Raw genomic sequence first — 13,359 nt, forward strand, 5'->3', positions numbered from 1 at the left:
AAGGGATGCAGCTGAATCAGAAAACACTATAAAAACATATTTTGTATGGAACCTCAATATACCTTGTATACCTTGTTCCATTTGTGCAACTCGTTATTGTGTATGAGAACAGATTGGTAAAGTAGATATGTTGGGATGGTTACATGGAAGGGGACACATGATTTTTCAATCACTTGGCTGAGTCCCATGTCTCTACAGACCAATGTTTACATGAAAAGTATGTGCAAATGGCAAGATGTGGCAGACTTCCCTGTTAGGTTCATCTTAATTAAAGCAAATTCCTCTCAAAGACTCCACAGGCAGCTATTTTAGATTGCAATTAGCCACGCTTTGCAGTCTCCGCCAGTGTTGTGTGTTTTTCACTTTAAATGTCACACAGCTGCTTTCTGTATATTTTGCTATATACCCAGTGAGTTACCTGGGCAGCCATCCATTGCTTTTCCCACAGTTCTGCAAATGGATGAGACCTGCAAGGGCATAATAATGACAGCAGTAATTACATGTCCCCAGGCAAACTGGGCTCCCTAACCCTCCCTGTACAATGTGCTCTTTTGAATGTTTAATGTAATTTTAGTGGCATCCCCAATGAGGGTGTTACACCTCCAAATCATCTGCTCAGGGCTTATATTTGGTTTCACTGCCAGGCTTTAAATTTCATCACCTCTGATGCAAATGTGTGAGAGCAGATACAGGTGCGGTGTCCTGCAGGTGCAGCCATGAGCCTGTTCCAGTTTTGGCGCAGCTGTCCTGCTTCACTCATCCCTATTTAGTTGTTTCTTGTTGCTTTATGGCATTCTTTATAAAGTATAAAGAGTACCTTGTGCTAGAAAATGCAATATAAAATGATAAAATAAACAATTGGTAGTATCACTATATCAATATAAAATACAAGTAAGTAGTTGATTGACTTGCATTATAATGCATAGTGGTGCTATAGGGTAATGTAATGTGTATTTGTGTAAAGCCTTATAATATGTGCATGTGACTGCAGGTGGAACATGACATTAGCAGTAGCACGGTACAATTGTAAAGCAGCCAGCGTGGTGCTGCAGAGGAAGGTTTTCTGTGGCACGTGATTTATCATCCTGCTTCTTCCTCCCGTCAAGCCAGGCCTCTTATTAGCAAAGGTTGCACTAGTTATCAAAGAGTGGGACAGGACAAAGGACATTGAGGAAAGAGTGTATTCAGTCTACATGCTCCGGTCTGCACTTACTAGTCAAACAATAAATTATTGATGGTTTTTCATTTGTCTGTTTTGCTGCGACAACAGAAGCAGTAACATCAGGGTTTTACTTAAGCCTCCATAATGCCCCTGATGCAGCGTAGGAAAGTGTCATCCATGCTTAGTGCCACCATGTGACAGGAGCTCTGCTTCATGCCTAACCACACTTATTTGGACGGTAACATCATTATCTAATTATTTCCCATTTCAGGAAGAGTATGACAAATTGTGTAGTCACTAATGAAGCAAAAGGCTTACAGTAATTACCAAAACTTATCAAAGTTGAAACCACAAACTAGCAATAAAAAGTAATAATTCTATTTTATAAAGTGTAAGCACTGAAAACTACATATCATTTACAACAGGGAAATCTTGGGCACAGAGTGCAGGTGCAGTTGCGTCACAAAATAGATTACACCGCAGCGCTGACTAAAATTAGCCTGTCAGTCAGAGTAGCAACAGGCCACAGTCACAGCAATGTGATAATGTGTTGTTACCCTCAAATTTACTGATGACTGGATACTCTTGGCTTTAAAGTCTGTGAAGAAGCCGCTCTGTGGTGAAACATCTGCTTTTTGGTCAAGATCAGTATCCAGTTGGTCAATTTATTGGATAATCCTTAACTTTGGAGAAAAACTTTCCAAATGACAGGACCACACCAGTCACTTAGCTTATCCATCCATATTCATCTGCTTATTTAGAGGTGAGTCCCATGACTTCTTACTGTGTATCTTCCCTGGGGCCTGCTCCCCATTGGACATGGTTTGAAGACTCGGAGGGGCATCCAGGAGTCAATCCAGAACAGATGCCAGACCTCCTCACAGCGCTCCTTATTGTGGAGCAGCAGCTCTACTCTGAGCTCATTTCAGGTGACTGAGCTTAGGGAAGAATCCAAATATTCTGTGGACCGTCATCATCATCATCATCATCATCATCATCATCATCATCATCATCGCCATCAACATCGTCATCATCATCATCATCATCATCATCATCATCATCATCGTCATCATCATCATCATCGTCATCATCGTCATCATCGTCATCATCGTCATCATCATCATCATCATCATCATCATCATCACCATTGCCTCATCAGAGGGTCAGGTCAGGTTAATAGTTTGATTTATTTACTTTTTTCACCGATACATAACAGACCTAAGGCAGTTAGGTGATAATTTATAGGTTATAGGTTGTGTTCACTATTTAGAATGATGTCGTAATGCCAGGTGGAGGGCAGGGGCCAATACAACTCTATAGGAGAAATACTGTTTATGTAAGAAATCTCCAGAACGAAAATTAACAAATGTTTTTTACAAACCCACCATATTATTTTTATGTCTGAAAGTCCTTTCTACTGGCCAACATCACGCTCATGTTTTCGAATATTGTCACCACTTTTGGACGCCTTTCAGAGAAAATAATGGGACATTGGTTTATGTGTGATGATAGAGGAGACAATGAACTTGGATACAGTTTTTGTTTCATGTGGATTCTTCCAGTAATAACTCAACCCAAAAACTAAGACAAAAAAAATCTGTAGTTCACCAGTTACCACAGTTACCATAGCTACGGTCACGGATGTTGCGATGCCACGTGAACCTAAATACTTTGTTGATAAGAAACGCAAGACAGTGACATCATTAATTTCATATTACTCCAAAGGTAGTGATTTGACATGCTGTGATAGAGCGTGTGAAAAAGTCTGTGCCGTATAAAAAAAAAGAAAGTTCTACTTTTGTTAAGCTGACCCCAAATATCCAGCAGGAGTCAGACCTTCACCGCAGTCTCTAAGGTAAAGGGCGCACTAAAAGACGAGGCGGAAGTAATGAAGAAAGCAGAGCAGCAAAACTTTGAAGGGACCCGTTGAGACGTGCGCACTCCTGGGTGAGGAGACACACAAAAAAACGTTTATATGCCGAGTTATCTTTGAAAACGACTGCATTTTCTTGTGCTGCGACAATGGGGCTCCCTACGCTGGAGTTTAGCGACTCATTTTTGGACAGCCCAGACTTCAGAGAAAGACTGAAATGCCACGAAATAGAGCTGGAGCGCACCAATAAGTTCATCAAAGACCTTATCAAGGATGGCAACATGCTCATCACCGCGCTGAAAAGTAAGTTCACGACAGTGTTTTTGACCTCATGCTTCTGCCTCCTTTGTTGACTCTACGTTGTGCACACGAAGTCCACCGCGCGCCTCGTATGGGATGCTGCCGTTTCCATTGTGGCTCGTCAACGCTGATGTCAAGCACTACGTGAACGCCCGTGGGTAGACTGCACCTAAAATAACAGAGATGTTGATGGGTTTCCCGTGCATTTGTCTGCGTTTGTCTTTTCTTGGCTGCGCTGCGCTCAGGGGCGGTAGTAATTGGCTACTGAGGGCCCTGCACTAACTAAGTGGCCCCAGCTCACACAGGCTTGGCACACGAGATGAAATATTGTTCATGAATCAAAATGGTACAAGGTTGCATTACAATGATAGGCACCGTGCTTGTCTAAGGCAGAAGGCCCAGGTAACAGAGGGGACAAAGTGTTATGTAATGAATTGAACGACCGGAAATTAGGAGAAGAAGAAGTGATGTGATAGGGCTATTCCTTCTTAACACTGCCTGTGAATAAAAGCAGATTTGCAGCAAGTTATTTTTCACTTTAAGAGAAAGGATGAGTTGGACAATAAAGTTGCATGACAAGCAAATCTCAGTAATCTCAAGCAAAGTCAGTGTATACCCAACGGAAACTGAAGCGAACCACAGACATCACTCAGTCCTTGCTTTGACTTCACAAGTGTGGTTATGACAAGAAGGTGAGAAATGTGAGGCTTTAGGTTTATTTACCTATAGTTGCATTGTATCTATAGGTAAGGTTTGCTTTTTATAAATAATTGATTTTGTAAGTTCGAGTAGCAGAAAGTTCTCTTATAACATTGTGTTTCCTGCCACAAGCTTTTGTCTGGACCATGTGTAGAAGAAGCTGCTAGACAAAGATGTGAGTTTGAAATTGCAGTTCAGATGTTTATCACATGCTCCTGACTGCACTGTTTTTTTTTTGCTTTAAAAAAAAAAAGGAGCTCATAGCGGCATGCCGTTCTCTCTGCAGCGGCTTTGTCATTGACATTCAGACGTTCAGCCACAGTTCAGTGTGTCGTTACTGTGGGGTAATTTCATTTCAAGAGGAGCACAGAGAAGTGAGCAGCAGGCTGTTGGATTGAAATGTTTTATCACTGTATTTAAAAGAATGCCATTCTGAAGGGCACCTGAAGGCCAAACCCATTTCAGAGGACTTTTTTCTTGGAAAACTACCCCCTCTGTGGAGAGCACCTCAGGTGGGCTGTATGACAGAATGGTTTCTTCAGTGCCGCAAGAGATGCAGGAAAGTCCCATGCATCCAGTTAAGACTAAATAAGACCTCCATTGGCCTTTGTCCCACTCAGTAAACATAACTGTTTATTGATCTGGATAAAAAAAAAATACACGGGTAAATAGGCTTGTCACAATAACAAATTTGAAGTTCGATATATTTACGCAGGAAAGTATCGCGATAAACGATAGTATTGACTATAACTATACTAGATACTGTCAACTCTCAGGTATAAAATGACAATAAAGCTTTGTTCCAAAAGTGCATCATAATATCCTAAAATACCACGCAAGCTGCAATAAACATTAAATATTATGAAACTCAATTTGCACTCAATTGTGTTAAACATCAAAGTTTTCTAGGCCAAAAATGTATTGTTTATCTGTTTTTTATTGGATGATAAATCAATATAGTATTTATCATGACAGCCATACAGATAAGACTATGGCACATTTCCATGGTGGCTTTACAAAAAAAAACCTGCACATAATTATATGAAGGATAGTGCGTGGAAAACTAAAGTACATACATGTTGAATGAGAATTACAACCACATCTAGCCATTTAAATCAGTGTATTTGTGTTGCAGTGACCACTAGACATCCCCTAACAATCCACAAAGCATTGTAAATCATCGATGCCACTTAACTTAGGACTCCTCTAAGGTTTATGACACTTTATGACCCGCCATCAGTGTCGACTTTGCCAGCAGACCTTTCAAAGACCTTTTTAAATAGTAATCGTCTCCAGGTTCAGTATGACACAGTGACTATAATTCTTTGTTATAACATGTGCTATGCATTAGAACAGAGCAATTGAACCAAGGTTGCCTTTCACATTAATACATCAGCTGTAATAGCTCCAACAGATCGCTGAGACGGCACTTTCGGGAACGTGTGCATATGAAGTTGTGTAGTATTAATGAGAATAACTCAACATCGGAAGATATTAAAAATTGAGGGAGGACAAACTGAGCCTTTCCTTATTAACTTATCCAGTTTAGTGTTATTTATAGCTAGTACATAACGCAACCATTTTTTGTGTTTATTTTCTTTTATTGCACAATTATAACATTTTTTCCCGTTATTTATCCTAAAATCCACAATTGTGTGCCCTGTATCTCATATTATTTTGTTACACTGCTTCAAAGTATTTAAGCAATGCCAAATAACAATGACTTGTTAATGAATTACCAATGTAGTCAATGCTGTTATAGTGTGCTAAACTCTGTAAATATTGACCTCCTGAAGATGAAATCTAACGGCTTTAATCGTCCTGCGGAAGCTATAGGAAGAGAACATTCACCCAGAGGTTACCCTGTGGAGAAAACTTCTGTACGAGCTCTGGGAAAAGCCAGCACTAGCAAAATGAGATGCCATCTTATGTGGGCAAAGACTGCTCTCGACTGACATAGCCAATAGGGGTCATGGATGGTTGTGCTTGTGATTTGCACAATGATGAAATATTACATTCAGACTTATGGGACAGAAACGTTTAACATTTGACAGCTATTCAGTGGCCAAGAGCAGTTCAGGATAGAGACAGGTCAGGCCGCTGCACACGACTGAACTGTTGATCTGTGCAATATTGCAGTTTCAAGAAGCTGTATTATTATTATTGATTGTTTATTCCGAGTTCAATGTACAATATATATACATTTTTTACATCATTTTTTACATTAACATGTGCAGCTTTTGCGACATTTTAACATACATTCATGACATATATACTTGCATATATACATAATGCTGTACATAAATTAAGTGTTAGTAAATCTTGTTTTGATTAATTATATTCCTTGTATTATGTATCTGTTTATGGGATGTACTCTTTGTATCTGGGATGTAGAGGGTGTCTTTGGGTGAGGGTGGTCAGCACATATTTGCTTGGATTGTTGCCATTATGGATCATTATGGATCCACAATATAAGAAAAAACTGCAATATTATTTTTGTTTTTGTCGGTCGAATAGAAGACTTCAGTAATCTTTTGATACATTTCTTGATATAACTCCCTGTGATATGGATATAGCGATAATGTTCATTTGGCAATATATTGTGCAGCCCTACTCCAGAAAGATAGGAAGTATATGCAGGCCTATTGTTGTAGTTGTTGTAAGATTAGCTTTATATTTATTTTTTTATTTGTGTTGCTTGTGAGTTGCTTGTGAGTGAGTGATTTTTGGACTTCTTGTCACGCCATGAGCACTTTGTCAGATGGCATTTCACACCAAAGTATTGGAACATGAGTGTTTGTTTGTCTGGGGACTGATGATGCTCTCAAGGCTCGGCTACAGGAAACGTCCTGTAAACACGCTCGCGTAACCGCCCCCATCCTCCCACAGAGACCATTTGGCTTTGCGTCCCTCCGCTTAGCTGTTGTGTGCGTTTGCCATTTTCTTGTGTGACTGTGATGGTGCAGCGGGATTATATATTATTCCTATTACTGTCGATGGGGCTGCTGCTTTGACCATTCTGCTGAATTTGAACTCGTGTAATGAAAATGAAATGCATGAATACATTATGTGGCTTGTTTGGCAATAGAGCGGGATCACAGCAGCACATGTGGCAGTGGGAGCCAGATGGGTTTTTTTTTTTTTTTTTTTCTCGCCAGCAGATTTTGATGAAGAGGGTTAGACGTTGTAGCCTACTCCTAAAAGCTGCCTTCCCCTCTCTCTCCGGCAGCCCACAAAAGGCTGTTTCCGCACCAGGGTTTGTTGTGCTGATTATGCCTTGTCAGTCAAAGTGATTGTCACGGTGAACACAGTTTGGCTGCTCCTCCATAGCATTTTTCTTTCCTATATATCCTTTTTTTAAATGTCTGTTGTTTCGTTTTGTTTTTTTCCCGCCAAAACATACAGCTCTTCATGTGTGGCAGATTTTCTTACTCTTTTTGTTTAATTTGTCTAAAGTGTGTACGGTAAAATATGCCTAAATTAAATCCTTCAATTTGCCAAAGAGATGTTTTTTATTTATTTATTTTGGTTTTAACTGCTGTGAGCTTTGTTCTTCTCCATTTCCGTTAAGGATAGGCATTTATATGATATATTGTACCTCTACCGCTATGGAGCACTATTTTTTGTGATAAATATATGTGTATTCTGGAGGTATTTTTCAAACCCGGAAGACACAACGCTTCAATTCAGTTAACTCCGCCCCCTCTCTCCGCACATACAACTTTACGTAATATAAATAAACAGCAATTAGTGAAGTTACTCATGATCGTCTCATGATCGGAAGGTCGGGGGTTCAAATCCCACCTCCTGAAAGTGCATACTGTCGTTGTGTCCTTGGGCAAGACTCTTCACCCATATTTCCCCCAGTGTCTGCGTACATTGGTGTATGAATGAGAGTATGAATGGGTGAGTGGATCCTTGCTGTAAAGCGCTTTGAGTGCCTAATGTAGGTGGAAAAGCGCTATATAAGTTGAGACCATTTACCATTCACGATGCAGTTATAAGGAGTTGACAACTCCTTCAACACACAAGCTTATCAAAAGCTAACACGCGTTTTGATAAACTCACCACTCTGGTCCATCGCTGTTTACATTATGGGACACGTGTTGGTTATAAAAGTGAATCCACTTTGATTCTGGTGAAGGTTCAACAAACATCCATCAGTGACGCTCAGAAAAATTATTTTGGCTGATAGTACCCGAATCCCGGAGTGAAAAAACAACTCCTGACAAGTGGCCTCTTCTTTAGGAAAGTTGAATAAAGTCTTCGTAGCCAAACGCGCTTCTTTTTCTCCGTGACATTATCGGTAGGTAAGAAAAAAGAACAGGTGTGTCCAGAATAGGTTACGATGAGCTCCATCTTCACAGCTGCAGCGCAAACATGACATCTGTTCAGACGCTCAGGGGATGCTTTTTTTTCTCTTTCTTTCTCTCTTATGACAGAAACAATGAAAAAGCTGTTCTACAAATTAAAATCAGGCCGTAAGGCATTACATTACAGACGCCGAGCACTTCCGTTCCGCTGTGATGACACAACTGAGCAAGTCAGTCATTTACGAGAGGGCGGAGCAGCTGCTCAGAGAGCAGGATTCAGGAGGATTGCTGAGAACTGCGTGAATGAAGTCAAAAAACACTCTGGGGGTGTTTTTGTTAAGGAAATAGCATAACAACATGGCTAAAATCTCAAAAAAGTCGATTTTGCATGATATAGGACCTTTAATGACCCTGGTAACTGAACACTCCTCAGCAGCAGCGTACCTACATAGCTGTGGGATTTGTGTATTATGTATTTTGTTAACGCCAAATCGGACAAAACCGTTTGTGGTTCTGCCCTGCAACATTGAAAGAAGACCCTCTTCAGTGCAACATATTTTCTTTTGCATAATTTATACTGTTTGTGTAGCAGCCAGTTTGTCCAATGTCCAGGGCACTCTGCACGTTTGGCAGAAAATACACTCCCAATGGTGCAAAGCTACATGTGTTGATTTTCCCTTTTAGGAAATACAGTATTATCTAAGACGTTTAGGACCTTTTCTGTCTCGCTAAGTAAACATACACTGATCACAATTATTTTTTCATCACTATAAGGCGTTGGACGTTGAATCTACACGCTGCTTGTTTTATTTAAACAGTAGATGTCTGTGATGTTGTTGAGATAACAGATGCTAAAGTCAGAAATTCACTGCTCAGTGAGAGAAGTCTAATCCAAGTTAACACATGATGGTGTGATGATAATACTTGCCCAACTCTCTTTCATGTAGGCTTGCAAATTCAGTGAATTATCAGCACTGGAAATTTTCCATGGGAATTTGAGGGCACATATGGGACTTCATGGGAATAAACCAGTGGGAATACGATAAGATAAGATAGGACTATTGATCTCACAATGGACAAATTCACAAGCTGCCATGTGTCAGTCTGTAGAGATTGTTCTATAATTTAGGTCTGTTCTTTTTAATGCATATCTGTGCACAGACATAGGCCACACATATACGTATGCACGTATATGTACTGTATGTATGTATGTACGGACGGATGTCTATACGTACGGGGTGTTGTTTCAACTTTAGGAGCTTATAAACTCCTTTGTTAGATTTACATATCCTCTTTAATACTTTATTTTTGTTGTTGTTTTCTGTGGACTAAATATTTGCTATTTGTGACCATTACAATTGCAATTCCAACTGATATGTGCAGCGCTGCCCTAAATGTCACTATACCCCTGATATTACAGTGACAGCAACATTAGTGCTGATATCAGTCTGTGATCACTCCAGCTGGGAGAGGATGTACTTTTTTAGCCTAACTAAAATAACAAGTGATATTTAGTCTGAGGACCACAAATTCATTTTGGAGGTGTGGTTTACGATTGTCCATGGTCATTTATTGGGCACTACAAATGTCTATCATGTGTCTGCACGTAGCCATAGCCAATCATATCATCGTATCCGATGACGTATGACGTACCCACTGTAAACTTTCGAGTTAAACTATTTAGAACACGGTCTAAAGCTTGATCGAAAAATTGCGTCGCATCTGCTGCTGTCATCTTCTTTTATTTTTTATCTGTAAACAAACTACAAGCTTCCGTATATCGACTAGTCATCGTCTTGCCGTCCCTCCTCGTTCTGATTGATTCCCAAATCCATGCAAACATTTTGGCCATGGTCCCCAGGCTGCTGTGCAGTATGAAATGATTCCAGCGCACACATCGGCCATTTGCTGCTGATTTTATCAACCACATCGTAAATCCATTAGATATTTAGTTTTGAAAAATGTCATGCATGTTTGTAAGTCTGTAGCTGTATATCTCTGTTTTTTCCGTCGTAGAGGCATTATTTTTGTATATTCATGTGGCCCAAACCACTGGTGGTTTGGTTTTCGAACAGATTGGTGAGAGCAGTACAAGATGGATTCTTGTGTCTTTGTGAACTCACAAACACTGCGAGATTCAGCTTGCAGGCAAGGTAAGAACTCTGGAATAGTGGACTTAAATTGACGAAGTGCAGTGTGCTTGTTGGAAGCAGCAGACTGACTGAGGTGTTGGGTTTGCTGTGAGGCTCTCCTCTCACACTAGCGCTCCTGCCCCGCTGGGCCACTGACAGAAAGACTCAGTGGTGCTCAGGTGAGCGAGTCTACCTAAAGGCCCTATCTGCAGGTTACAATCCCTCCAAATGGAATCAAAGTGGCACAATGCACCCCACTGTTGCATCAAAGAGATTCAGCGTCTCTCGTTAAGCTGGTGCCCACAATGATCCTCTTTGAAGACCTCCTCATCTTAAATCAGCGGCGTCTCGCTGACAAGAGAAAGAACCTACTGGTGTTTGTTGCTAAAGGCTGATGTACAAAAACACAGTGCTTTGACTTAGTGCATTTGTGCCTTTGTTTATGCTTGTTAGCGCTCATAGAAAGTAATGTAGGTAAACTGTGCAAACATACCGGCAAACGTACCTGTAAATATATGTCAATAGCACTGGTATGAAGTAAAAGTTGATTTGATGAATGCATTGGGCTCACACTTGATTTATACTCTAAGATATTAGTGTGTGTGACTTTCAGAGGCTAAAAGCTCATCTCAGTACTTTATTAAAAGTTGCAGCACTATTAAAGAGGGCAACAGCGGCTGCTGTTTGTCATTAGTGCTGTGTGGAGTGTGTGAGTGATTGACGTCCGACATGTCTCAGCTTGTGCCCTTCCAATGGACATTTTTCCAATACTTAAAACATTTACGAGTGCAGCATTGTATATTTTGAGTTTGTTTGAGGTCAGAGACGGTTGCTCAGACATGTGAACAGATTATGTATGACATTAAAAAAAAAGCTAATTCAAATATTTTGGCAATCTTGGCTTGAGCAGGTATAGGTGACATTGCATTGCCTCATTATTTATTGCCAGATCCTGCTGAGCTGATTAATCAAAGTGTCAAAACACTCCTGAAATGTCAGTGGCTGCTTTGATGATGTGTTAAAGCTTAAAGGAATAGGCCACCGTTTTTACATACTAAGATATGTTCTTAGCTCACTTTAGCCGAGTTAGTATATCCCCGTCTGGTCTTTGTCCGTGCGCTCTGTCACGCAAACGGAGCACATACGCAGCCTCTCCCACATGTCACATAGCTCCGAAAAAGCTCACGATAGAAGCTACCAAGCTCATCCACGTGTTCCCTATTTAAATAAAGTTACGTGAAGTGTTTTCATGCGAAGTATATTTACCCAGAAATGTAGCATGTCGATTTTATAAGCAAATAAAAAGGGGGACTATATTGTGAGGCGTAATGATACGAGGAGCACAGCGTCCGCGTAGTAACCATAGACTGTAGTAACTCCTAAAGACTTCCCCCGCTCACTTCCGTCAATAACCTTTAGGAGTTACTGCGCGGACGTTTTACTCCTCGTATCATTACGCCTCACAATATAGTCCCCCTTTTTATTTGCTTATAAAATCGACATGCTACATTTCTGGGTAAATATACTTCGCATGAAAACACTTCACGTAACTTTATTTAAATAGGGAACACGTGGATGAGCTTGGTAGCTTCTATCGTGAGCTTTTTTGGAGCTATATGACATGTGGGAGAGGCTGCGTATGTGCTCCGTTTGCCTGGCAGAGCGCACGGACAAAGACCAGACGGGGATATATTAACACGTCTAAAGTGAGGTAAGAACATATCTTAGTATGTAAAAACGGTGGCCTATTCCTTTAAGGAAGTGTTTTTCAAGAAACAGATGTTAAGAAAGAAACTCCCTCAGTAAATGTGGTAGCTCCCAAATAATGAATACTTTGTAGAGAATACAGCTCGAATTAATCATTTCACATCTAAAATTAAGATTTGCCCCCGTGGTCAATGGATTGGTCTTGAGTGCACTTTTTTGGATTTCTCAATTTCAACATTGCAATCTTGTAATGTATTTGAGTGCATTTAGCTCTCTGTTTATAGTAAATGCCGGCAGCTATTACATAATTCTAATATTTTCCTTTTTCAAAAGACAGTGTGCAAACTGTATAGTGACCTTTGCCCTGTCTTCATTGGTAATTTCTACCTGATCTGGGCTGTAAAAGGCTGGCTCGATCAGTTTGGAGGCACAGCAGTGACTTCCCTGCAGTGTTGTCTGTGTTTTGTCAGCAGATGGAATTTGGTAGTAGTGGTTGCCCTGGAGACAGAGATAAAGGATACCCATGAGGCCTTGCAATGTGTGGTGAGTGGCAGCCATAGTTCTTCCTCACAGAGAGAGAGAGAGGGAGAGAGAGGGAGAATCAGTGTGTGTGTGTGTGTGTGTGTGTGTTTGTGTGTTTGTAGGTGTGTGTGTGTGTGTAGGTGTGTGTGTGTGTGTGCGTGTGGTCAGGGCTTCACCTTAATTACAACCTGTGCTCAGAATGATACGGCGCCCTCGCTGTTTGTTCCCCACTTCTCTCACTCACATCACAAGCTGCACACTGGGAGACCATCATTACAGAAGGTCACACGCCATGGCACTCAAGGCTCACGCTGCTCGTGATCAAAACTTTAGTGAAGTGTCGAAATTCTACTCGTCCTTTTGCGGATGTTGCTTGATGATCAATAAAAGTTTTGGAGGGGCACGTTCTCCTTTGACTGTATCACGTTTTGGTCTTTAACTGCCCCCCATCTCCATGTAGCAATTTATTTCAATATTTTGTCAGCTATCAATATTTTAAACTTGCTTTCAGTGTTCTGTATCGTATCTTTATTGTTCCCTTAAAGCCACAGTGGGATCGGGACCGGCGGATTTGATCGTTTTTGAAATCTCACTTCTGTCAGAGAGATGCAAAAAGCTTGTAATATCAAGGGAGTCGTAGTACTGTGAGGT

At 40.7% G+C, this 13,359-nt stretch overlaps 1 protein-coding gene across 2 annotated transcripts in view; it reads left to right on the plus strand.

The window, feature by feature from the left end:
- The first annotated feature begins 3,088 nt into the window (after positions 1-3,088).
- arhgap42b (Rho GTPase activating protein 42b) overlaps positions 3,089-13,359 on the plus strand; it is a 70,613-nt gene continuing 60,342 nt past the window's right edge. For both annotated transcript variants that reach the window (XM_079553530.1, XM_079553531.1), the window contains exon 1: positions 3,089-3,338. In XM_079553530.1, the coding sequence (XP_079409656.1) occupies positions 3,185-3,338 (154 nt within the window). In that variant the 5' untranslated portion in view covers positions 3,089-3,184. The remainder of the gene's footprint in view (positions 3,339-13,359) is intronic.

Source organism: Gobius niger (genome assembly GCF_951799975.1).
Source record: "Gobius niger genome assembly, chromosome: 1".
NCBI lineage: Eukaryota > Metazoa > Chordata > Actinopteri > Gobiiformes > Gobiidae > Gobius > Gobius niger.